The 27,881-nt window shown below is 42.6% G+C and overlaps 1 protein-coding gene and 1 long non-coding RNA gene across 2 annotated transcripts in view; one reads left to right on the top strand and one right to left on the bottom strand.

The window, feature by feature from the left end:
* Positions 1-962: 962 nt before the first annotated feature.
* SLIT3 (slit guidance ligand 3) overlaps positions 963-27,881 on the bottom strand; it is a 609,330-nt gene continuing 582,411 nt past the window's right edge. The window contains exons 33-36 of the mRNA XM_027084345.1: positions 6,156-6,310; positions 5,218-5,503; positions 3,850-4,058; positions 963-1,545 (exon numbers count right to left, since the gene is read on the bottom strand). Of these exons, the coding sequence (XP_026940146.1) occupies positions 1,310-1,545; positions 3,850-4,058; positions 5,218-5,503; positions 6,156-6,310 (886 nt within the window). The 3' untranslated portion in view covers positions 963-1,309. The remainder of the gene's footprint in view (positions 1,546-3,849; positions 4,059-5,217; positions 5,504-6,155; positions 6,311-27,881) is intronic.
* LOC113608241 (uncharacterized) lies at positions 1,464-27,193 on the top strand. Its single transcript, XR_003428274.1, has 2 exons — positions 1,464-1,563; positions 25,243-27,193. It is a non-coding gene; the product is annotated as an uncharacterized LOC113608241 (long non-coding RNA).

Raw genomic sequence — 27,881 nt, 5'->3', positions numbered from 1 at the left:
ATCTCCTGGGTTTATGCTGTTCTGGAGAAGGAATCTAGGGTTTTGAGTCTAGGCTCCAGGCTTGGCTCGTTCACTTATCAGAGGTGTGGCGTAAGGAGAGGTACAGGGCTGGAGCGAGGCCTCAGTTTCCTTATCTATGAAATGGGGTTATAGTGCTTCCTTTCGCCGGGGGCAGGGGTCGCATGGAGAGAATAAGGTGCAGTGTGGATATGCACGGAGAAGTGGTACAGACGGGCAAGGGGTCTTCGTCATCATGACGGAGGCCTGGAGGTTCAGGTGTCAGAGGCCTAGGTACCCCATGGCAGGAGCCTCCCAGAACTTGCCAGTGAGCCGGGCTGCCTGCTCTCCTAGTGTCGCCTCCCAGTACGAGGTTGGCTGAGGGAGGAGAGTGGTTCAGAACTTCCAGTGGAAGGGCCAGTGCTGGGGCTTGAGGAGATGGGTGACCCCTGCGTTCCTGGAGGAGCCGCAGGGGGACTGCCTTCCTGGGGAGGGGCAGGAGAAGGGCAGCTGTTTTCAGATTTGGCAAAACAGGCTCAGATGAAGCCTGTGGCGGAGTTCAGACAGTCCTGTAATGGAATCAAGGGCAGCCAGGATGGGGAGGGGGTCTGCAGTGGGCTGAGACCCTGCAGGGGCCTGGAGCACATGGGCGGCGGCCGATGCTTTGGGTCCCAGGGAGAGTCAGAGGCCAGTGCTCAGTGGCTTTTCCTGGAAGAACTGGGCATCCTGGGCTTCGGCAACCAGGACTGAAAAGCTGGGTGCTTGTAGGGAAGGAAAAGTCATTAAAAATCGGAAGAAACAAAGAAAAACCTTTTCCTTCGCTCTTTTCCTCTTCTCGTTCTGTTTCCTGAGCTCAGTAAGCAGGTTCTGGTTTCTGCCGACCTAATGACGACAGTGTTTCCTAGACGTATAAACCTCCTCCTTCCTTCTCAGACAGGCTATCACTTCTTTATGCTCATCCTTTCGTTTTAAAACATTTTTATTAGCCTTTTTTCTTAAAACTTTTAACAGCTGTTTATAAAAACACGACAAATACACAACACAGGACAAAAAGGTCGGTAAAAATAACTCACTATATGGTACATATACTCAGATGGTGTGATATATTTATATAATAAGAGATGAAAATAGTCACTTTCCATAATAAAAATAAGTTCTATTTTTTGTTTATTTTACAATATACTTAATATTCTCTTCTTTTGCTTCCTTTCCAGCTTCTACTGCTTCACTGCGAATCTCGTGGGGGGGGTCCCACGTGGCCGTCCCCACCCACCCGGCTGGAGTCTGGGAGGCGGAAGGGCTGCGGGGGGCCTTAGGAACACGGGCGGCAGCCGCACTCTAAGTGTCTCTCCACCTCTTCCACGAACGAGGAGCCGTCTGTGCACTGGAACACGTATTTCCGCCGCTTGCTGCGGGTGGGCTGGCAGCACTGGGGACCGCAGCCCCCATGACATTCCATTAAGGGCACCTTGGAGGCCGTGGCACACGAGGCATAACCTTTCTGGCGGCGGATCACCTCTCGGACTACCCCCCCCAGGCATGGAGTCTCTGCAGAGGGCGGAAGAGGTAAGGGCAGGGCATTGGGGCTGGAGATGGCTGTCCGGGGTAGGCTGCTCTGAGACACTCGTGGGCCGAAGCCCGTGCGTACTTACTCATTCACTCGTCCATCCATCTCCCTGCCCACCCTCCCATAACCCATCTCACTCTTCCACAAATACTAAGTGCCTTTCCGTGCCAACCTCGATAATAGGTTTAAAACTAAGCCCCGAGGATAGCAGGGTGACAAGAGCAGGCTCGGTCCCTTCCTTCAAGGAACTTAAAGATCAAACTAGATGTGGCAGATTGGGGGACTGAGGGCTAAATCCCATCCCAGACCTATGTTGCTTGTGCCACAGACACTTAGAAACCAAATTAAATGCCAACATTAAAAAAAAGAAAAAAACCACAATGCCAGGAGATTGCATCTGAACATTGGGATATCTGGTTTCTTTGAAAAGCAGGGGCTCTGGCAAAGCTGAGTCCCTGTGTGGCAATGATGGGCTGAAGCCGTGGGCTTTAGACGGGGCAGGAGATCTCCAGTTTGCCCCAGTCCCCACCACTCTCAGTAGCCTGTCTCTGCTGGTGTAGAGTCTAGACACTAATTACAGTGTCATTTAAATAAATACATTTGTAATGATAAACTGAGGTGCATGCTACGAAGAAACGGGATGTGTTTATACAAAATACATGGCAAAGGAGCCTGACTAGCCCAGGGGCCAGGGATTGTCTCTGGGAAGTGATGCTGGAGTTGAGATCTGAAAGAGGAACAGTAGTCAGTGAGCCAAAGAGTCTGGGGGTGGGGTGTGTGTGTGTGCGCGCATGCGTGCGAGCTTTTCCACAAGTTGTAGAAATGAGGGGAGGGGACCCCTGGATCTGCTTAATCCTCCGGTCCCTGACCCAACTCTTCACCTTGACCCCACTACTGTCCTCAGTACATTGGGAAAGCATCTGGAGCAAGGCACTGAGAGAGAGAGTCATGGATTCAGGACTAGGATCCTCGGCCACACAGCCTTGGATCCCTGAGCCTCAGTTTCCTTGTCCGGAAAATGGTGACACAGGTCCTGGTTCTTCCTGCTTTTTCAGGGGCTGTTATGAGCATCACAGGGATTGTGAATGCAAAGGGCTTTATGCAGTTTAAAGTTTTAGGTGGTTAATGTGATGTAATGTGAATTCTGTTAAGCTTGATATAGGTTTTTAAAATTATGTGATTGTTAACAGGATCAAAAGAAGCCTAATGATAATAGGTGTGTGTGATGTGCGGGGCAGGGAGAACGCACACTCGGCAGCATGTTAACAGTTGGGCTGTCCAGCTGAAGGGAATGGGAACGCTGTTGTTTATATTCTGGCCATTTTTCTGTTAGATCTGAAATTATTTCAGAATACATTATTTACCAAATTGGTTAAGAATGGTATTTCAACAAGGTATAAGATGTGAAAGAGTCCTCTAGTGACAGGAGGTAGCCTGCCCAGGATTCTAGTGGCAGGAAGGAAGACGAAGACTTCTCAGTTTCCATGCAGGAGAAAAACCTCCAAGGTGAGACAGAACCATTTCAGCTGGAATATAATTTAATTTCAATTTTCCTTTTTTTGCACTTACCTCCAAATTAATACACTAAAGGGGTCACTAAGAGAGGTAAGTGATTTGATGTTTTTGAAATGGGATCAGACCAAGGAACTGTCTTTTGTTGACCCAATAATGGCATGAGGTTTGGGAGGAGATTGCAGAGCAATGTCTGAAGTGTTAATGTGACTAAGAACCATCGAGGGCTCTTGTTAAAGCAGGTTCTGATTCAGAAGGGCTGGGCTGGGACTGAGCGTCTATATTTCTAATAAGCTCCCAGGTGAGTCAGTGGTGCTGGTCAGAGGGCCACTCTGGCAGCTCTAGGGCCGGCAATTAGAAAAGGAGGGGAGGGGAGAGGAGAGAAAGAACAACCCAGACTGCTCACACAGTCCTGGCGGTTTGCAACCTCCAGAGACCCCAGCTGGAACTATCCAGCTAAGCCGTTTCTGAATGCTTGACCCACGGGAACCGTGTGGGATGGAGCCTGTTTAGTGTGGTTTTGAACTGCTATGTGTTGGGGCTAATTTGTTATACAGCAATGGCTAACTGACACAGGAAGTTATGGTGTTGCCCCCCATATTCAACATGACGGAATTTGAGGCTCAGAAAGTAACTTAATGAAGGTCATGCAGCCTCTAAGTGGCTCAGCCAGAACCGGAACTTAGGTCATCTGAATGTGGAGTCCAAGTCTGACCCCCGCATCCTTCCCGGGCACCGTCCCCCACCCCCGCCGATGCGCACAGTGGACCCACCTTGTTCGCAGTGTTCCCCACTAAAGCCGGGCTGGCACAGGCAGTAGGGCTCCCCTTGGTCTGAGACGTGGCATTGCCCGTGGTGACACTTGAAGGCTGAGCAGGCGTTGGCAGAGTCATTCTTGTGGTCACACAAGGCCCCTCTGTAGCCCTCGGCGCACTTGCACACATAGGAGGTCCCAGTGGCCACGCATCTCCCCTGACTGCAGCTGGGGGCAGAGGCGAGGATGAGAGGGGAACCAGGCAGTCAGTGCAGCTGGAGGCTTCCTTTGTCCACCCCAGCCCGGACCAGGGGACACGGAGCTGTGGGAGCTTAGGCCTTCTCCACCCCATGGTCCACCCTCCACCAGCCCAGTGGCTGAGCATCAGTCAGCTGGAGGCTGTGAGCATCGCCCAGTGACACTGACAGCTGTGAGCCTGATGAGGCTGGCTGTTGTACCCACAGACGTCAGAACCCACGCAGTCTTCTGCCATCTTAATTGATAACTGTCTCTACCACCAGCTACCACTTGCTCTGTGCCAGGCATTGGGGTAAGTGCTTTACACCTAGCATCAGTCTTATTTTCTACAATCCCCTCTCCTCTGCTGTCCTGTGCAGTAGATAGTCTTATCCACATCCTCTGCTCTCCTGTGCAGTAGACAGTCTTATCCACATCTCCTAGATGGAGAAACGGATGCCACAGCCTGGATTCTTAATTGTGCTGCAGCATTCTCTGTACTGGGATGACATTCAGAGGCAGGGTTCATTGTAGACGTATTCGTTACAGAGTCCAATGCATACACACACACACACTCATAGTCACACACACACTCCAGAGCTACCCAGGAAACTCAACCCCTTTATAGCATCCTTCACTCCTGATCCACAATATCATGTCCCAGCTTGTTCGGCCAAGCGAATTACTAGACATGGCTCTGGTGTCATCTCTGGCCGATTCAGATTTCCGAACACTGAGGGTGCTGGGTCTCCTATTTTTAGCACAAGGCCTGACACACAGTAGGCCCTCAGTGAATATTTTGATGCATAATGAATGCCAGAGCCATGAAATGATTCGGCTGTGTGTGGTTATACACCCCTGGTGCCCTCACAGGCTACCACTGAGTGGGGAGTCGAGTCGGGCCGAAATGCACCCACTTGGCAAGGTGCATGCACACGGGTGCCCCTTTCAACTTCTGAAGGCCACTTGACAAGTGTTTTTCAGCTAGGCTCTGGCACACTGATGTCTCCTCTGAACAAGACCTGCTGTTTGTTTGGACGTGTTAAGCCCCTGACCTTCTAAGCAGCCCCTGTCTACAGTCTGACTGCAGTCCCTCCAGCTTCCATCAGTGCCCACTTCCCGGGCGGGGCAGAGGGGGAGGGACACCGACCTGTGGCCGAGGCAGGGGTCGTGGGCCTCCTGGTCGCACAGCAGGCCGGTCCAGCCTGGGTGGCACTCGCACACCACGCTGTCCTTCTCCACGGCACGGCACAGGCCGTGCCTGCACACGCTGCAGGACTTGCAGCCCGGCGAGACGCCCAGGGCCTGCGGCGGGAGGGCCTTGAAGTCCTGCAGCTCGTTGTTGATGCGCACCTCGTGGATGCAGCCGTGGAAGCCGCCCAGCGGCCGGTCCGCGCCCTGGCGCAAGGCCGAGAGGCCCGTGGAGGTGGGGATGCCTGCGGGAGGGACACCAGGACAGCGACCTGAAGATACTCCCCTGCCCACCCTGCTCGCCCGAATTCCAGCCCTCGGAGGTGGACTCCTTGGGAGAAGTCTTGGGAACCTCCATGTTGAATAAGCTGCTCTGATGCCTTTTTTTTTCTTTGGCACGTAACCCTTTGAGAACTACTGGCCCAAGGCTGGGTTTCAGGCCCATGCTCTGCCAGACTGGTGGCTCCTTCTCTCTTTGGCCTTTGAATGACCTTAATGGCAAACATACTCCTCTACACACATCAGCTGAGACTCACAGCATTTAAGGGGGTGGCAGAGCAGAGGAAGCCCCTGTATCTGAAGGGGCTGGCCCCTGTATCCATCTCCTTCCTTCCCATTCCATCTTCACCTTCCACCATCCTCCCTAAAAAACGTGTAGTTTCTCAGAAGGAACCCTGCTCTCTTTCCTTTCCTCTTCTCCTCCCCATGATCTGGCTAACTATTCACATTTTAGGGAGCAGCTTGGTTGTCACTTCCTCCAGGAAGCCTTCGTTGATTAGCTTTGGCAGTGGGTGCTGAGAGCAGCGAGCCTCACCAGTTGGCCTGGGGGTGGGTGCCCGAGCACAGGGGGCAGGTGGGAGGTGGAGGTGTTTGGGGTGGGAGGGGGTGGGGCTTTACCTCCAAGGTAGAGGGGGCTGTTGATGCCCACTGTTGGCTGCTTCTGGAGCTTCCCCAGGCTTTTGGGGGCTCCTTTGTCCACCACCAGGTTCAGGGTCTGGTTTAGCATCACCAGCTCCACACTGTGAAACTGCCCGTCATTCACGGTCTCCACGCTGGGCAGGAGAGAAATGGGAGAGACAGAGGATTTGCTGAGTGCCTTCCACAGCCTGCACTGGACTGTGAACTTGACTAGTATTCCTTGCATTTTGTTTTGTTTTTTATTTGGAAATAATTTCAAACAACATAAGATACTGTGGGTTCAGTTCCAGACCACCTGATGAAGCAAGTCACATGAATTTTCTGGTTTCCCAGTGCACATAAAAGTTATGTTTATACTACTACAGTGTACTCTATTAAGGGTGCAATAGCATTTTGTCTAAAAAACAATTTACATACCTTAAATTAAAAATACATTATTGGTAAAAAAAAAAATGCTGACTGTCACCTGAGCCTTCAGGGAGGCATACTCTTTCTGCAATAACAACATCAAAGATCACAGATCACCATAATAAATACTGTAAAAGGTTGAAATATTATGAGAATTATCAAAACATGACACACAGACATGAAGTGAGCAAATGCTGTTGGAAAAATGGCACCAACAGACTTGACACAGAGTTGCCACAAACCTTCAGTTTGTAAATAATACAGTATCTGTGAAGCACAATATAGCAAAGTGCAGTAAAACGAAGTATGCCTCTAAGGGTATGGAATCAGCTGTCAGAAACCTCCCAACAAACAGAAGTCTAGGACTGGATGGGTTCACTGGTGAATTATAACAATCCTTCTCAAACTCTTACAAAAAATAGGAAGGAACACTTCCAAACTCGTTTTACAAGGTCAGCATCATCTTGATACGAAAACCAGACAAGAATGCCACAAGAAAATTACAGACCAATATCTCTGATGAACGTAGATGCAAAAATTCTTAATAAAATATTAGCAAACCTAATTCAATAGTACATTCAAAAGGTTATATACCATGATTAAGTGGGGTGTATTCCAGGGATGCAAGAGTGGCTCAAAATCACAAATTCAATCAGTGTGATACACCAAATTAACAAAATGAAGGATCAAAATCATGTGATCATCTCAATAAATGCAGAAAAAGCATTTGACAAAATTCAACATCCATTTATGATGAAAACTCTTAACAATATAGGTATAGAACAAACTCAACCAAACAAAGGCCATATATAACAAGCCCACAGCTAACATTATATTCAGTGGTGAAAACTGAAAGCTTTTCTTTCAAAATCAGAAACAAGACAAGGATGCCCACTCTTGCCATTTATATTAACAAAGTATTGGAAGTCCCAGCCTGAGCAATTAGGAAAGAAGAAAAAAAAGGCATACACATTGGAAAGTAAGAAGTAGAACTGTCACTATTTGCAGATGACATGATGTTATATATAGAAAAACCTAAACTTTCCACTAAAAAACTGTTGGAACTAACAAATTCAGTAAAGTTGCTAGACACAAAATTAATATATAAAAATCAGTTGCATTACCCCTCTTACACCAATGGACAGATGATCCAGCCAGAAAATCAATAAGGAAACACAGGCAGAAGAATTAATAAGTGAGCTGGAGGACAGAATGGGGGAAATAACTGCCAAGGAGCAGAATAAAGAAAAAAGAATGAAAAGAATTGAAGACAATCTCAGAGACCTCTGGGACAACACTAAATGCACCAACATTTGAATTATAGGGGTCCCGGAAGAAGAAGAGAAAAAAAAAGGGACTGAGAAAATATTTGAAGAGATTATAGTGGAAAACTTCTCCAACATGGGAAAGGAAATAGTCACCTAAGTCCAAGAAGCACAGAGAGTCCCATACAGGATAAACCCTAGGAAAAACACACCAAGACACACATTAATCAAACTAACAAAAATTAAATTCAAAGAAAAAATATTAAAAGCAGCAAGGGAAAAACAAGAAATAACATACAAAGGAATCCCCATAAGGTTATCAGCTGATTTTTCAGCAGAAACTCTGCAGGCCAGAAGGCAGTGGCAGGATATACTTAAAGTGATGAAAGAGAAAAACCTACAACCAAGATTACGCTACCCAGCCAGGATCGCATTCAGATTTGATGAAAAAATCAAAAGCTTTTCAGACAAGCAAAAGCTAAAAGAATTCACCACCAAACCAGCTTTACAACAAATGCTAAAGAAACTCCTCTAGGCAGGAAACACAAGAGAAGAAAAAGACCCACAAAAACAAACCCCACACAATTAAGAAAATGGTAATAGCAACATACGTATCAATAACCTTGAATGTGAATGGATTAAATGCCCTAACCTAAAGACACAGACTGGCTGAATGGATACAAAAACAAGACCCATGTATATGCTGTCTATGAGAGACCCACTTCAGACCTAGGGACACACACAGATTGAAAGTGAAGGGATGGAAAAAGATATTCCATGCAAATGGAAATCAAAAGAAACCTGGAGTAGCAATACTTGTATCAGATAAAATAGACTTTAAAATAAAGACTCTTATAAGAGATAATGAAGGATGCTACACAATGATCAAAGGATCAATCGAAGAAGAAATAACAATAATAAGTGTTTATGCACCCAACATAGGAGCACCTCAATATATGAGGCAAATGCTAAGAGCTATAAAAGGGGAAATCAACAGAAACACAATTATAGTGGGGGACGTTAACACCTCACACCAGTGGACAGATCATCCAGACAGAAAATTAATAAGGAAACACAAGCTTTAAGTGACACAACAGACCACATAGATTTAATTGATATTTATAGAACGTTCCACCCAAAAGTGGCAGAATACACTTTCTTCTCAAGTGCACACAGAACATTCTCCAGGATAGATCACATCTTGGGTCACAAATCAAGCCTCGAAAAATTTAAGAAAATTGAAATTGTTTCAAGCATCTTTTCTGACCACAATGCTATGAGATTGGAAATCAATTACAGGAAAAAAACTGTGGAAAACACAAATACATGGAGGCTAAACAGTGCACTACTAAATAACCAAGAGATCACTGAAGAAATCAAAGAAGGAATAAAAAAATACATAGAAACAAATGACAATGAAAACATGATGACCCAAAACCTATGGCACTCAGCAAAAGCAGTTCTAAGAGGGACGTTTATAGCAATTCAATCTCACCTCAAGAAACAAGAAACATCTCAAACAATCTAAGCCTACACTTAAAACAACTAGAGAAAGAAGAACAAAGAAAACCCAGAGTGAGTAGAAGGAAAGAAATCATAAGGATCACAGCAGAAATAAATGAAATAGAAACAAAGAAAACAATAGGAAAGATCAATAAAACTAAAAGCTGGTTGTATGAGAAGATAAAGAAAATTGATAAACCCTTAGCCAGACTCATCAAGAAAAAAAGGGAGAGGATGCAAATCAATAAAACTAGATATGAAAAAGGAGAAATCACAACTGACACTGCAGAAATACAAAGGATTATAAGAGACTACAAACAACTATATGCCAATATAATGGACAACCACAAAGAAATGGACAAATTCTTGGAAAGGTACAATTTTCCAAGACAGAACCAGGAAGAATTAGAAAATATAAACAGACCTATCACAAGTAATGAAATTGAAACCATAATTAAAAATCTTCCAACAAACAAATGTCTCGGGCCAGATGGCTTCACAGGCAAATTCTATCAAACATTTAGAGAAGAGCTAACACTGATGCTTCTCAAACTCTTCCAAAAAACTGCAGAAGGTGAAACACTCCCAAATTCATTCTATGAAGCCACCATCACCATGATACCAAAGCCAGAAAAAGATATCACCAAAAAAGAAAATTATAGACCAATATCACTAATGAACAGAGATGCAAAAATCCTTAACAAAATACTAGCAAACAGAATCCAACAACACATTAAAAGGATCATACACCACGATCAAGTGGGATTTATCCCAGGGATGCAAGGATTCTTCAATATACGCAAATCAATCAATGTGATACACAATATTAACAAATTGAAGAAGAAAAACCATATGATCATCTCAATAGATGCAGGAAAAGCTTTTGACAAGATTCAACACCCATTTATGATTAAAAAAAAAACCCTCCAGAAAGTGGGCATAGAACCTACTCAACATAATAAAGGTCATATATGACAAACCCACAGCAAGCATCATACTCAATGGTGAAAAACTGAAAGCATTTTCCTCTAAGATCAGGAACCAGACAAGGATGTCCACTCTCACCACTCTTATTCAACATAGTGTTGGAAGTCCTAGCCATGGCAATCAGAGAAGAAAAAGAAATAAAAGGAATACAATTGGAAAAGAAGTAAAACTCTCACTGTTTGCAGATGACATGATACAATACATAGAGAATCCTAAAGATGCCACCAGAAAACTACTACAACTAATCAATGAATTTGGTAAGGTTGCAGGATACAAAATTAATGCACAGAAATCTCTGGCATTCCTATACACCAACAACGAAAAATCAGAAAGAGAAATTAAGGAAACACTCCGATATACCATTGCAACAAAAAGAATAAAATACCTAAGAATAAACCTGCCTAAGGAGGTGAAAGACTTGTACTCAGAAAATTATAAAATACTGATGAAAGAAATCAAAGATGACATAAACAGATGGAGAAATATACCATGTTCTTGGATTGGAAGAAGCAGTACTGTGAAAATGACTATACTACTCAAAGCAATCTACAGATTCAATGCAATCCCTATCAAACTACCAATGGCACTCTTCACAGAATTAGAACAAAAAATTTTACAATTCGTATGGAAACACAACAGATCCCGAATAGCCAAAGCAATCTTGAGAAAGAAAAACAGAGTTGGAGGAATCAGGCTCCCCGACTTCAAACTATATACCACAAAGCTACAGTAATCAAGACAGTGTGGTACTGGCACAAAATCAGAAATATAGATCAATGGTACAGGATAGAATGCCCAGAGATAAACCCACATACATATGGTCACCTAATTTATGACAAAGGAGGCAAGAACATACAATGGAGAAAAGACAGCCTCTTCTGTAAGTGGTGCTGGGAAAACTGGACAGCTACATGTAAAAGAATGAAACTAGAACACTCCCTAAAATCATACGCAAAAATAAACTCAAAATGGATTAAAGACCTAAATGTAAGACCAGACACTATAAAACTCTTAGAGGAAAACATAGGAAGAATACACTTTGACATAAACCACAGCAAGATTTTTTTGACCCACCTTCTAGAGTAACGGAAATAAAAACAACAACAAAAAAAGTGACTTAATTAAACTTAAAAGCTTTTGCACAGCAAAGGAAACCATAAGCAAGACAAAAAGACAACCCTCAGAATGGGAGAAAATATTTGCAAATGAAACAACAGAAAAAGGATTAATCTCCAAAATATACAAAAAACTCATGGAGCTCAATTTCAAAAAACAAACAATCCAGTTAAAAAATGGGCAGAAGACCTAAAGAGAAGACATACAGATGGCCAAGAGGCACATGAATAGATGTTCAACATCACTAGTTATTAGAGAAATGCAAATCAAAACTACAGTGAAGTATCACCTCACGCTGGTCAGAATGGCCATTTTCAAAAAATCTATAAATAACAAATTCTGGAAAGGGTGTGGTGAAAAGGGCACAGTCCCGCACTGTTGGTGGGAATATAAATTGATACGACCACTATGGAATACAATACAGAGGTTCCTTAAAAAACTAAAAATAGAACTACTAAATGACCCAGTAATCCCACTGCTGGGCATATACCCTGAGAAAACCATAATTCAAAAAGTCATGTACCACAATATTCATTGCAGCACTGTTTACAATTGTCAGGACATGGAGCCAACCTAAATGTCCATTGACAGATGAATGGATAAAGAAGATGTGGCACATATATATGATGGAATATTACTGAGCCTTAAGAAGTTACGAAATTGAGTTATTTGTAGTGAGGTGGATGGACCCAGAGTCTGTCATACAGAGTGAAGTAAGTCAGAAAGAGAAAAATACTGTATGCTAATGCATATATATGGAATTTAAAAAAAAAAAAACAAGTACTGATGAACCTAGTTGCAGGGCAGGAATAAAGATGTAGACATAGAGAATGGACTTGAGGAAATGGGTGGGAGGAGGAAGTGAGAGAAGCATTGACATATATATACTACCGAATGTAAAATAGTTAGTGGGAAGCAGCAGCACAGCACCGGGAGATCAGCTCAGTGCTTTGCGATGACCTAGAGGGGTGAGAGGGAGACTCAAGAGGGAGGGGATACGGGTACATATGTGTGCATATGGCTGTTTCACTTTGGTGTACAACAGAAACTAACACAGTATTGTGAAGCAATTATACTCCAATAAAGACCTATTAAAACAAAAAGAATGGATCACTGAAGAAATCAAAAAATACCTAGAGACAACAGAAAAGAAAAGCACTATGATCCCAAACGTATGGAATGCAACAAACCTATGGAATGCAGTTCTAAGAGGGAAGTTTATAGCGATACAGGTTTACCTCAGAAAACAAGAAATATCTCAAACAACCTAACCTTACACCTAAAGCAACTAGAGAAAGAACAAACAAAACCAAAGTTAGTAGAAGGAAAGAAATCATAAAGATTAGAGGAGAAATAAATGAAACAGACAATAAGAATAGAAAAGATCAATGAAACTAAAAGCTGGTTCTTTGAAAAGAAAAACAAAATTGATAAACCTTCAGCAAAACTCATCAAGTAAAAAAGGGAGAGGGCCCAAATCAATAAACTCAGAAATGGGGGCTTCCCAGGTGGCGCAGTGGTTAAGAATCCGCATGCCAGGCTTCCCTGGTGGCGCAGTGGTTAAGAATCCACCTGCCAATACAAGGGACATGGGTTCGAGTCCTGACCCAGGAAGAGCCCACATGCTGTGGAGCAACTAAGCCTGTGCACCACAACTACTGAGCCTGAGCTCTAGAGCCCGCAAGCCACAACTACTGAGCCCATGTGCCACAACTACTGAGCCCACGTGCCACAACTACTGAAGCCCACGTACCTAGAGCCTGTGCTCCGCAACAAGAGAAGCTACTGCAATGAGAAGCCCGTGCACCGCAATGAAGAGTAGCCCCCCGCTTGCCACAATTAGAGAAAGCCCATACAAAACAACAAAGACCCAATGCAGCCAAAAATAAATAAATTAAAAAAAAAAAAAAATGAATCCACCGGCCAATGAATGGGATATGGGTTCGAGCCCTGGTCCAGGAAGATCCCACATGCCACGGAGCAACTAAGCCCATGCGCCACAACTACTGAGCCTGCCTGCCACAACTATTGAAGCCTGTGCGCCTAGAGCCTGTGCTCTGCAACAGTAGAAGACACTGCAGTGAGAAGCCCACGTGCTGCAACGAAGAGTGGCTCCTGCTCACCACAACTAGAGAAAGCTCATGCGCAGCAACGAAGACCCAACGCAGCCAAAAATAAATAAATTTATATTTAAAAAAATCAAAAATGAAAAAGAAGTTACAACTGACATGACAAAAATACAAAGCACCGTAAGAGATTACTGCAGGCAACTATATGCCAATAAAATGGACAACCTGGAACAAATGTAGAAATTCTTAGAAAGGTACAATCTCCCAAGATTGAACCTGGAAGATATAGAAAATATGAACAGACCAATTACAAGTACTGAAATTGAATCTGTGATTAAAAAACCCCCAACAAACAAAAGCCCAAGTCGAGACGGTTTCACAGGCAAATCCTACAAAACATTTAGAGAAGAGTTAACACCTATCTTTCTGAAACTATTCCAAAATATTGCAGAGGAAAGAACACTTCCAACCTCATTCTATGAGGCCACCATCTCTCTGATACCAAAACGAGACAAATATACCACAAAAAAAGAAAATTACAAACCAATATCACTGATGAACACAGATGCAAAAATCCTCAACAAAATACTAGCAAACTGAATCCAACAATACACTGAAAGTATCATACACCATGATACATGTGGGATAAATCCCACCATGATCAAGTGGCATTTATCCCAGGGGTGCAAGGAGTTTTCAGTATCTGCAAATCGATCAGTGTGATACACCACATTAACAAACTGAAGAATAAAAACCATATGATCATCTCAGAAGATACAGAGAAAGCTTCTGAAAAAATTTAAAACCTATTTATGATAAAAGCTCTCTAGAAAGTGGGCACAGAGGGAACCTATAGGGGCCTCAACATAATAAACACCATACGTGACAAACCCACAGCTAACATCAGACTCAATGGTGAAAGGCTGAAAGCATTTCTTCTAAGATCAGGAACAAGACAAGGATGTCCACTCTCACCACTTTTTCTCTTCTATTTCTTTTTTTTTTTTTTGGCCACATAGCATGACATGCAGGATCTTAGTTCCCTGACCAGGGATTGAACCCACGTCCCCTGCAGTGGAAGTGTGGCGTGCTAACCACTGGACCTCCAGGGAAGTCCCTTTCACCAATTTTATTCAACATAGATAGCCACAGCAATCAGAGAAGAAAAAGAAAAGGGACCCAAATTGGAAAAGAAGTAAAACTGTCACTGTTTGCAGATGACATGATACTATACATAGAAAACCCTAAAGACGCTACCAGAAATCTACTAGGGCTCATCAGTGAATTCAGTAAAGTTGCAGGATACAAAATTAATACACAGAAGTCTGTGGCATTTCTATACACTAACAGCAAAAGATCATAGAGAGAAATTAAGGGAACAATCCCATTTACCATCACATTAAAAAGTATAAAATACCTAGGAATAGGGCTTCCCTGGTGGTGCAGTCGTTGGGAGTCCACCTGCCGATGCAGCGGACACGGGTTCGTGCCCCGGTCCAGGAAGATCCCACATGCCGCGGAGCGGCTGGGCCCGTGAGCCATGGCTGCTGAGCCTGCACATCCGGAGCCTGTGCTCCGCAACGGGAGGGGCCACAACAGTGAGAGGCCCGCATATCGCAATTTCTGCCCACCAGAAAAACAAGATCCAGCCTCATCCACCAGAACACAGGCACTAGTCCCCTCCACCAGGAAGCCTACACAACTCACTGAACCAACCTTAGCCACTGGGGACAGACACCAAAAACAACGGGAACTACGAACCTGCAGCCTGCAAAAAGGAGACCCCAAACACAGTAAGATAAGCAAAATGAGAAGACAGAAAAACACACAGCAGATGAAGGAGCAAGATAAAAACCCACCAGACCTAACAAATGAAGAGGAAATGGGCAGTCCATCTGAAAAAGAGTTCAGAATAATGATAGTAAAGATGATCCAAAATCTTGGAAGTAGAATGGACAAAATGCAAGAAACATTTAACAAGGACCTAGAAGAACTAAACATGAAACAAACAACGATGAACAACACAATAAATGAAATTAAAAATAGTCTAGATGGGATCAATAGCAGAATAACTGAGGCAGAAGAACGGATAAGTGACCTGGAAGATAAAATAGGGGAAATAACTACTGCAGAGCAGAATAAAGAAAAAAGAATGAAAAGAACTGAGGACAGTCTCAGAGACCTCTGGGACAACATTAAATGCACTAACATTCGAATTATACAGGTTCCAGAAGAAGAAGAGAAAAAGAAAGGGACTGAGAAAATATTTGAAGAGATTATAGCTGAAAACTTCCCAATATGGGAAAGGAAATAGTTAATCAAGTCCAGGAAGCACAGAGAGTCCCACACAGGATAAATCCAAGGAGAAATACGCCAAGACACATATTAATCAAACTCTCAAAAATTAAATACAAAGAAAACATATTAAAAGCAGTAAGGTAAAAACAACAAATAACACACAAGGGTCCCCATAAGGTTAATGGCTGATCTTTCAGCAGATACTCTGCAAACCAGAAGGGACTGGCAGGACATATTTAAAGTGATGAAGGAGAAAAACCTGCAACCAAGATTACTCTACCCAGCAAGGATCTCATGCAGATTTGATGGAGAAATTAAAACCTTTACAGACAAGCAAAAGATGAGAGAGTTCAGCACCACCAAACCAGCCTTACAACAACTGCTAAAGGAACTTCTCTAGGCAAGAAACACAAGAGAAGGAAAAGATCTACAATAACGAACCCAAAACAATTAAGAAAATGGGAATAGGAACATACATATCAATACTTACGTTAAATGTAAATGGACTAAATGCTCCCACCAAAAGACACAGATTGGCTGAATGGATACAAAAAGAAGACCCATATATCTGCTGTCTACAAGAGACCCCCTTCAGACCTAGGGACACATATATATTGAAAGTAAGGGGATGGAAAAAGATATTTCATGCAAATGGAAACCAAAAGAAAGCTGGAGTAGCAATTCTCATATCAGACAAAATAGACTTTAAAATAAAGACTATTAGAAGAGACAAAGAAGGACACTACATAATGATCAAGGGATCGATCCAAGAAGAAGATATAACAAGTGTAAATATTTATGCACCTAACATAGGAGCACCTCAATACATAAGGCAAATACTAACAGCCATAAAAGGGGAAATCGACAGTAACACATTCATAGTAGGGGACTTTAACACCCCACTTTCACCCATGGACAGATCATCCAAAATGAAAATAAATAAGGGAACACAAGCTTTAAATGATACATTACACAAGATGGACTTAATTGAAATTTATAGGACATTTCATCCAAAAACAACAGAATACACATTTTTCTCAAGTGCTCATGGCACATTCTCCAGGATAGGTCATACCTTGGGTCACAAATCAAGCCTTGGTAAATTTAAGAACATTGAAATTGTTTCAAGTATCTTTTGTGACCACAACGCTATAAGACTAGATATCAATTACAGGAAAAGAATCTGTAAAAAATACAAACACATGGAGGCTAAAAAATACACTACTTAATAACGAAGTGATCACTGAAGAAATCAAAGAGGAAATCAAAAAATACCTAGAAACAAATGATAGTGGAGACACGACGACCCAAAACCTATGGGATGCAGCAAAAGCAGTTCTAAGAGGGAAGTTTATAGCAATACAATCCTACCTTAAGAAACAGGAAACATCTCGAATAAACAACCTAACTTTGCACCTAAAGCAATTAGAGAAAGAAGAACAAAAAACCCCCCAAAGTTAGCAGAAGGAAAGAAATCATAAAGATCACATCAGAAAGAAATGAAAACGAAATGAAGGAAACGATAGCAAAGATCAATAAAACTAAAAGCTGGTTCTTTGAGAAGATAAACAAAATTGATAAACCATTAGCCAGACTCATCAAGAAAAAAAGAGAGAAGACTCAAATCAATAGAATTAGAAATGAAAAAGAAGCAACAACTGACACTGCAGAAATACAAAAGATCATGAGAGATTACTACAAGCAACTCTATGCCAATAAAATGGACAACCTGGAAGAAATGGACAAATTCTTAGAAATGCACAACCTGCCAAGACTGAATCAGGAAGAAATAGAAAATATGAACAGACCAATCACAAGCACTGAAATTGAAACTGTGATTAAAAATCTGCCAGCAAACAAAAGCCCAGGACCAGATGGCTTCACAGGTGAATTCTATCAAACATTTAGAGAAGAGCTAACACCTATCCTTCTCAAACTCTTCCAAACTATAGCAGAGGGAGGAACACTCCCAAACTCATTCTAGGAGGCCACCATCACCTTGATACCAAAACCAGACAAGGATGTCACAAAGAAAGAAAACTACAGGCCAATATCACTGATGAACACAGATGCAAAAATCCTCAACAAAATACTAGCAAACAGAATCCAACAGCACATTAAAAGGATCATACACCACGATCAAGTGGGGTTTATTCCAGGAATGCAAGGATTCTTCAATATACGCAAAACAATCAATGTGATAAACCATATTAACAAATTGAAGGAGAAAAACTATATGATCATCTCAATAGATGCAGAGAAAGCTTTTGACAAAATTCAACACCCAGTTATGATAAAAACCCTGCAGAAAGTAGGCATAGAGGGAACTTTCCTCAACGTAATAAAGGCCATATATGACAAACTCACAGCCAACATCATCCTCAATGGTGAAAAACTGAAAGCATTTCCACTAAGATCAGGAAGAAGACAAGGTTGCCCACTCTCACCACTATTATTCAACATAGTTTTGGAAGTTTTAGCTACAGCAATCAGAGAAGAAAAGGAAATAAAAGGAACCCAAATCAGAAAAGAAGAAGTAAAGCTGTCACTGTTTGCAGATGACATGATACTATACATAAAGAATCCTAGGGCTTCCCTGGTGGCGCAGTGGTTGAGAGTCCACCTGCTGATGCAGGGGACGTGGGTTCGTGCCCTGGTCTGGGAAGATCCCACGTGCCGTGGAGCGGCTAGGCCCGTGAGCCATGGCCGCTGAGCCTGCGCGTCCAGAGCCTGTTCTGCGCAACGGGAGAGGCCACAACAGTGAGAGGCCCACGTACTGAAAAAAAAAAAAAAAAAACAGAATCCTAAAGATGCTACCAGAAAACTACTAGAGCTAATCAATGAATTTGGTAAAGTAGCAGTATACAAAATTAATGCACAGAAATCTCTGGCATTCCTATACACTAATGATGAAAAATCTGAACGTGAAATCAAGAAAACACTCCCATTTACCACTTCAACAAAAAGAATAAAATATCTAGGAATAAACCTACCTAAGGAGACAAAAGACCTGTATGCAGAAAATTATAAGACATTGATGAAAGAAATTAAAGATGATACAAATACATGGAGAGATATACTATATTCTTGGATTGGAAGAATCAACATTGTGAAAATGACTATACTACCCAAAGCAATCTACAGATTCAATGCAATCCCTATCAACCTACCACTGGCATTTTTCACAGAACTAGAACAAAAAATTTCACAATTTGTATGGAAACACAAAAGACCCTGAATAGCCAAAGCAACCTTGAGAACGAAAAACGGAGCTGGAGGAATCAGGCTCCCTGACTTCAGACTATACTACAAAGGTACAGTAATCAAGACAGTATGGTACTGGCACAAAAACAGAAAGACAGATCAATGGAACAGGATAGAAAGCCCAGAGATAAACCCACGCACATATGGAAACCTTATCTTTGATAAAGGTGGCAGGGATGTACAGTGGAGAAAGGACAGTCTCTTCAATAAGTGGTGCTGGGAAAACTGGACAGGTACATGTGAAAGTATGAGATTAGATCACTCCCTAACACCATACACAAAAATAAGCTCAAAATGGATTAAAGACCTAAATGTAAGGCCAGGAACTATCAAACTCTTAGAGGAAAACATAGGCAGAACACTCTATGATATAAACCACAGCAAGATCCTTTTTGACCCACCTCCTAGAGAAATGGAAATAAAAACAAAAATAAACAAATGGGACCTAATGAAATTTCAAAGCTTTTGCACAGCAAAGGAAACCATAAACAAGACCAAAAGACAACCCTCAGAATGGGAGAACATATTTGCAAATGAAGCAACTGACAAAGGATTTATTTCCAAAATTTACAAGCAGCTCATGCAGCTCAATAACAAAAAAACAAACAACCCAATCCAAAAATGGGCAGAAGACCTAAATAGACGTTTCTCCAAAGAAGATATACAGACTGCCAACAAACACATGAAAGAATGCTCAACATCATTAATCATTAGAGAAATGCAAATCAAAACTACAATGAGATATCATCTCACACCGGTCAGAATGGGCATCATCAAAAAATCTAGAAACAATAATTGCTGGAGAGGGTGTGGAGAAAAGGGAACCCTCTTGCACTGCTGGTGGGAATGTGAATTGGTACAGCCACTATGGAGAACAGCATGGAGGCTCCTTAAAAAACTACAAATAGAACTACCATATGACCCAGCAATCCCACTACTGGGCATATACCCTGAGAAAACCATCATTCAAAAAGAGTCATGTACCAAAATGTTCATTGCAGCTCTATCTACAATAGCCCGGAGACGGAAACAACCTAAGTGCCCATCATCGGATGAATGGATAAAGATGTGGCACATATATACAATGGAATATTACTCAGCCATAGAAAGAAACGAAATTGAGCTATTTGTAATGAGGTGGATAGACCTAGAGTCTGTCATACAGAGTGAAGTAAGTCAGAAAGAGAAAGACAAATACCGTATGCTAACACGTATATATGGAATTTATGAAAAAAAATGTCATGAAGAACCTAGGGGTAAGACAGGAATAAAGACACAGACCTACTAGAGAATGGACTTGAGGATATGGGGAGGGGGAAGGGTAAGCTGTGACAAAGCGAGAGAGTGGCATGGACATATATACACTACCAAACGTAAGGTAGATAGCTAGTGGGAAGCAGCCGCATAGCACAGGGAGATCAGCTCGGTGCTTTGTGACCACCTGGAGGGGCGGGATAGGGAGGGTGGGAGGGAGGGAGATGCAAGAGGGAAGAGATATGGGAACATATGTATATGTGTAACTGATTCACTTTGTTATAAAGCAGAAACTAACACACCATTGTAAAGCAATTATACTCCAATAAAGATGTAAATAAATAAATAAATAAATAAATTACACCAGCTGGATCAAGAAAAAAAAGAAAACCTAGGAATAAACCTACCTACGGAGACAGAAGACCTGTACTCCAAAAAGTATAAGATGCTGATTGAAGAAATCAAAGATGACACAAACAGATGGAGAGATATACCATGTTCTTGGATTGGAAGAATCAAGTTTGTGAAAATGAATATACTAACCAAAGCAATCTGCAGATTCAGTGCATTCTCTATCAAATTAAATGGTATTTTTCATAGGAGTAGAACAAAAAATTTCAAAATTTGTATGGAAACACAAAAGCTCCTGAATAGCAAAACAACCTTAAGAAAGAAAAATGGAACTGGAGCCATCAGGCTCCCTGACTTCAGACTATACTACAAAGCTACAGTCATCAAAACAGTATTCTACCAGCACAAAGACAGACTTATAGATCAGTGGAACATGATAGAAAGCTCAGAGATAAACCCACATACCTATGGTCAATTCATCTACAAGAAAGGAGACAAGAACATACAGTGGAGAAAAGACAGTCTCTTAAGTAAGTGGTGCTGGGAAAACTGGAGCCACTTGTAAAAAAATGAAATTAGAACATTCTCTAGCACTATACCGAAAAATAAACTCAAGATGGATTGAAGACTGAAGTGTAAGACTGGATACTATAAAACTCCTAGACGAAAACATAGGCAGAGCACTCTGACATAAATAGCAGCAATATCTTTTTGGAGCAGTCTCCTAGGGTAATGAAAATAAAACCAAAAATAAACAAATGAGACCTAATTAAACTTAAAAGCTTTTGCTCAGCAAAGGAAACCATAAACAAAATAAAAAGAAAACCCACAGAATGGGAGAAAATATTTGCATATGATGGAACTGACAAGGGATTAATCTCAAAAATACACGAACAGCTCATACAGTTCAATATCAAAAATACAAATAACCCAACCAAAAAATGGGCAGAAGATCTAAATAGACATTTCTCCAAAGAAGACATACAGATGGCCAAAAGGCACATGAAAAGATTCTCAACGTTGCTAATTATTAGAGAAGTGCAAATCAAAACTATGATGAAGTATCACCTCACACCAGTCAGAATGGCCATCATCGAAAAGTTCACAAATAATAAATGCTGGAGAGGGTGTGGAGAAAAGGGAACCCTTCTATACTGTTGGTGGGTATGTAGCTTGGTACAGCCACTATGGAGAACAGTTTGGAGGTTCCTTCAAAAACTAAAATAGGACTGCCGTATGATCCTGCAATCCCACTCCTGGGTATATATCCAGAGAAAACCATAACTCAAAAAGATACATGTTCACTGCAGCCCTAGTGTTCATTGCAGTGCTATTCACAATAGCCAAGACATGGAAGCAAGCTAAATGTCCATCAGTAGAGGAATGGATAAAGATGCGGTACATATATACAATGGAATACTACTCAGCCATAAAAAAGAATGAAATAATCCCAATTGCAGCAACATGGATGGACCTAGAAATTATCACTGTAAGTGAAGTACGTCAGACGGGGAAAGAAAAATATCATATGCTATCATTTATACGTGGAATCTAAAAAAAATGACATAAATGAACTTATTTAGAAAACAGAAACAGACTCACAGGCATACAAAACAAACTTATGGTTACCAAAGGGGAAAGGTGCAGGGGAGGGATAAGTTAGGAATTTGGGAGTAATATATACACACTACTATATATAAAATAGATAAACAACAAGGATCTACTGTATAGCACATGGAACGATACTTAATATTTTATAATAACCTATCTGGGAAAAGAATCTGAAAAAGAATATATACACAGACACACACATAACTGAATCACTTTGCTGTACACCGGAAACTAACACAACACTGTAAATCAACAATACTTCAATTAAAAAAAGCAAAAAAAAATCAGTTGCATTTCTATACACTAATAGTGAAGTATCAGAAAGAGAAATTAAGAAAACAATCCCATTTACAATCACATCAAAAAGAATAAAATACCTATAAAAAATTAACTGAGGAGGTATAAAACCTGTACAATTAAAACTGTTTAAGACATTGATGAAAGAAAGTGAAGGAGACAAAAATAAATGGAAAGGTGTTCAGTGCTCATGGACTGGAAGAATCAGTAGTGTTAAAATGTTCATACTACCCAAAGCAGTCTACAAATTAAGTGCAATCTCTATCAAAAGTGCAGTGGCATTTTTCACAGGAATAGAACAATCCTAAAATTTGTATGAAACCATAAAAGACTCTGAATAGCCAAAGCAATCTTGAGAAAGAAAAAGCTGGAGGAATCACTCTCCCTGATTTTAAACTATATATATTACAAAACTATAGTAATCAAAATAGTGTGATACTGGCATAAAAACCGACACATAGATCAATGGAACTGAATAGAGTCCAGAAATAAACTCATGCATATGTGGTCAATTAATTTACAACAAAGTACCCAAGAATATAAAAAGCAGAAAGGACAGTCTCTTCAACAAATGGTGCTGAGAAAAGTGGGCAGCCACATACAAAAGTACGAAACGGTACCACTATCTTACACCATCTACAAAAATTAACTGAAAAGGGATTAAGGACTTGAACGTAAGACCTGAAACCATAAAACTCCTAGAAGAAAACATAGGTGGTACGCTCCTTGACATTGTCTTGGTGATGATTTTTTGGATTTGACACCAAAAAGCACAAGAAACAAAATAAGTGGGACTACACCCCACTGAAAACCTTCTGGGCAGCAAAGGAAATCATCAACAAAATGAAAAGGCAACCTAGTAAATGGGAGAAGGTATCTGCAAATCATATATCTGATAAGGGATTAATATCCAAAATATATAAAGAACTCATACATCTCAACAGCAAAAACTCAAACAAACTGATTAAAAAATTGGAAGAAGATTTGAATAAACATTTTCCCAAAGAATTCATAGAGATGTCCAACAGGTACACGAAAAGGTGCTCACTAAGTGTCAGGGAAGTGTACATCACAACCACAATGAGACGTCACCTCACACCTGTTAGAATGGCTACTATCAAAAGGAGAAGAGATAACAAGTGTTCATGAAGATGTGGAGAAAAGGGAACTCTTGTGCACTATTAGAGGGAATGTAAGTTGGTGCAGCCACTATGGAAAACAGTATAAAGGTTCCTCAGAAACTTAAAACTACCGTATGATCCAGCAGTTCCACTTCTGGGTATTTATCTGAAGGAAACAAAACCACTCACTAAATATCTGCACCTCCACGTCCGTTGTAACATTACTTACAATAGCCAAGACATGGAAGCAATCTAAGTGTCCATCAGTGGAAGAATGGATAAAGAAAATGTGGTATATATGTATGTACAATGGAATACTACTCAGCCATAAAAAAGAAGCAAATCTTACCATTTGTGACAACATGAATGGACCTTGAGGGCATTATGCTAAGTAAATAAGTCAGAGAGAGAAAAGCAAATACTATATGACCTAACTTGTACGTGGAATCTATTGTAAAACAAAACAAAATGAAAAAACCTGAGCTTGTAGATTCAGAGGAGAGACTGGTTGTTGCCAGGGGTGGGGGGTAGGCGAAACGGGTAAAGTGGGTCAAAAGGTACAAACTTCCAGCTATAAGACAAATAAGTCCTGGGGGTGTTATATACAGCATGGTGACTACAGTTAATAATATTCTATATTTGAAAGTTGCTAAGACGGTAGATCTTATAAGTTCTCATCACAAGAAAAAAAATTATAACTATATATGCTGATGGATGTTAACTAGACTTACTGTGGGGATCATTTCACCATATACACAAATATCGAATTGTCGTACACCTGAAACCAACATGTTACGCATCAACTATATCTCAATTAAAAAAATTAAGGATTGATTCCACATGGAAACTTACCATAACCTTGTCTGTGCCAGTAGGTGCTTGTGGGTTAATAGGTCACCTTCTTCCTGGCATATCCTAACCAGGGTCTCCTGGAAATAATGCCTAAAGCTGGTGGTTTTCAAATGGGGTCCCTGGAGGTTTGGTTTGGAACCATTGCAAATCACAATGGTTCCATTTCTACTTTTATTTATTTATTTATTTAAAATCTTGGCCTTTGAAGTACGGATGGGAAAATTGGCTTTGCTGCTACAAAAGAGAAAAAAATTGGGAAAAGGAAAACAAACTCAAAACCAACCTGCTCTGAACTCTAAAAGAGATGATCCTTCTGTGGTTCCAAGGCCCAGGAATTAGTCTCCTGGAAGGATACTCAGGGACTTCAGGGGAGAGAGGGGCTCTGACAGTCTTTGTTGTTATCCTCTAAGCTCGATGAACCAGCATCGAGTGGGAGGTGGGAAGCTTTGGCGGTGCCAGGGCCAGGCTGGGCGGCCCCTGTCTGGGACTGGCATGAGAACATATGTTGGCCAAGGGTGGCCCATAGAGTTCTCTTCTGCTTTTAATGACAATTGTTGGGGGCCGGGGGAGGAGACATGTGTTGAAAGCTGAACTAGGCTGGGTACTTGCATTCTCTCATTTAACCCTAACAACCCCCAGGTGGGATGTACCATTTTTTTCTCCATTTTAGAAATGAGACCTAAGTCTCAGAGACCGGGTTTAGTATGAAGTCTTAAAGTGGGGCTGGTAGAAGCAGGACTCAAATCCAAGCTCCCAAGGCATAGGACCCCACACCACCCTGGGACGAATGGTCATTCCTCGATGCACTAGGCGTGCTCACCTGGATGCTGAGGTGTGACCACTAGGTGGCGACAGAGCCTCACAAAGAGTTCCCAGGATTCCGGTCAGGCAGCAGCCTGACACGTCAGCCGGCACCGCAGCAACCCCGGACTCCTGGACCATCGGAGCAGGGCCATACTCCCTCTCTAGGCCCCGCCTTGCATGCCCCAGCATGTGGGAGAGCGGGTTCTGCTGGGAGCCTGGCCTGGATCTAAATCGCAGCTCTGCCACTTCCTGGCCTCTTGTGCCAAGGATGCATCTGAGCATCAAGTTTCTCATCTCTAAAACAGGAGTGATGACGCATGTCCGGGGCTTGCGGATGAGAAAAAGACCTGGCAATGGATGGGTTTGTGGTAATTAAGACAAAGGGAGCATGCACTGCTTGCCAAAGAGAGGTCTCCTGGGGTGTTTTACAATGGCCAACATTTAAACCCTGAAGCATTTTACATAGAAACCCTGAATTTCTAGCTTCTTTTGAGAAGAAGCTGCATCCCACACAGCTGCATCTGCTAGAGCCATACCCTCCAAGCTACCACAGTCCCCACCACTCTCTATTGGGCCTCATTTCCCCCAAGTCTGTCAGCTCACTCAGCCCCTTGGGCCTTGAAGGCAGGGGAGTTTGCTCCTCAGACAAATCTTGGAAGTTAGGAACAGTGCAGTCTGTCCCCATTCTGGGGCAGGTAGGGCTTGGGTGGGTTTTTGTGTATTTCCCTCGGGCCTGGAAGAGAACCTCACCACCTGTGACTCCCACTGGGCACCCCCAGGAAGGAGGGCATGGAACCCAGCTGCTCCAGGCCTGTACGTCCCTGCTGGGGGCCGCGGTGGGCAGACCGCAGACCAGCCTTGGTTTGCCTCCCTGGCTCTGAGGCTTTGGAGGCCAGAGCTCGCTACTGACTGAGGAGGAGATCTCATTTTGAGGCTGGGATGGCCTCCTGGTCCCATCAGCTGCTTGTCAGCTGGGCCTGTGCCCTCTGTTAACCCCAGCATGGCTTCCTTGTATACCGATGGAGTCTCCCCTTCCCCAGAGCCTGCGGAAATGCTCATGAGCCATAGCTCACATCTCAGCTCAAACATCACCTCTTCCCCCAGGGAGCCTTTCCTGGTCCTCTAAGCAGAACCAGCCATCTGCTGCTGCTTCACTGTGCCCACAGCATGCACTGGCGTCTCCTGTGAGACCTATTTTATCCTGCTCAGACAACAGGTGCTTATTTACATGTCTGCCTTTCTCCCTGGATTGTGTTTTCCTGAACGCTGCAGCTCCTACACCCAGCCCAGGACCCACACGAGGTGCTGTAAGCAGCTCCTGGCAGGAAAGAACTCTCGCAGGAGGCCCCCTTTGTCTTGTCACTAACCTTAAACTTGCACCCCCCCATGCTCTACTCATCTCCAGCCCTAGCACACCTTTCAGATCTTTGGATCGCATAATACTCTGCCCAATCTGTTGGTTCTTTCCATAGATCACAGAAGTAGAAATGAATAAGTAATTAACAGATGACCAGATCTCTTCCCTAGCTTCCCCCTTCAGTCATCTCACAGACAAACTGTGTAAGCAAGATAGCATCTAAAGAAAAATCAAAAGAAGTCGACAAGTCTGCACATAGTCGGAGATGGTGATGACTGTGACACACACACACACACACCCCGCCCCGTCTCAATGATTAACTGAGACTGCTTCCGTCTTTCCCTTTGAAAACTTTCACGGCCAAGTGAATCTTCAGATGTGGTTTTTGGGGGACACTGAGTCCACCATCTCCCCAGATTGCCAGCATTCTGATTAAAAGCAACTTTCCTTTCTACCAACATTTGCCTCTCTCTCGAGTATTGATTTTTGAGTGGTAAGCACCTGGCCCTGATCCAGTAACAATGCCTGAGAGACGTTTCTGAGGTGAGTGAAAGCGTGCAGTGTTGGGGCAAAAGCAGGGCTGCCCAGAGAAAAGTATTTGGATGCAAAACCATTTTTTTTTTTTTTGGCTGCGCTGCATGGCACGTGGTATCTTAGTTCCCCGATCAGGGATCAAACCCGCCCCCTGCATCAGAAGTTCGGAATCTTAACCACTGGCCCACCAGGGAAGTTCCCGCAAAACCATTTTTAATATGAGACTCTTAGAGACTTGGGCCCTTTAGGATTTGGGGCTGAAGAGCACTAAATATCTGTCCCCAGGCTTGGCATGAGGATCCTGGCAGGAACATCCTTTACTTGGTTCCTCCCATGGGTAAGAGAAGGGGCCGGGGGTCTCCCCAGGGCCACCTGCTAACTCTCACCTGACTCGCTGACAAGGGCTGGAGATGGCAATTCTCTGGGTTCCTGATTCATTCTTCCCATCCTGATTAAGACAACAGCAGAGCGTTCCAACATTCCTACCAACAACACACCTCTCTACCAGACCAACAGCTAACGTCGGTGTGGGAAGGGCAGGGAAGGTCCCCAAGCTCTGGACAGAGCCCAGCTGCTCCAGAGTCTGGCTGTCACCTTCTGTCCTTCACCTGCCC

This window comes from Aethalodelphis obliquidens, unplaced genomic scaffold (assembly GCF_003676395.1).
Source record: "Aethalodelphis obliquidens isolate GAN/ISIS:26980383/991018 unplaced genomic scaffold, ASM367639v1 scaffold52, whole genome shotgun sequence".
In the NCBI taxonomy this organism is placed as follows: domain Eukaryota; kingdom Metazoa; phylum Chordata; class Mammalia; order Artiodactyla; family Delphinidae; genus Aethalodelphis; species Aethalodelphis obliquidens.
This window is presented reverse-complemented; position numbering and strand designations above follow the sequence as displayed.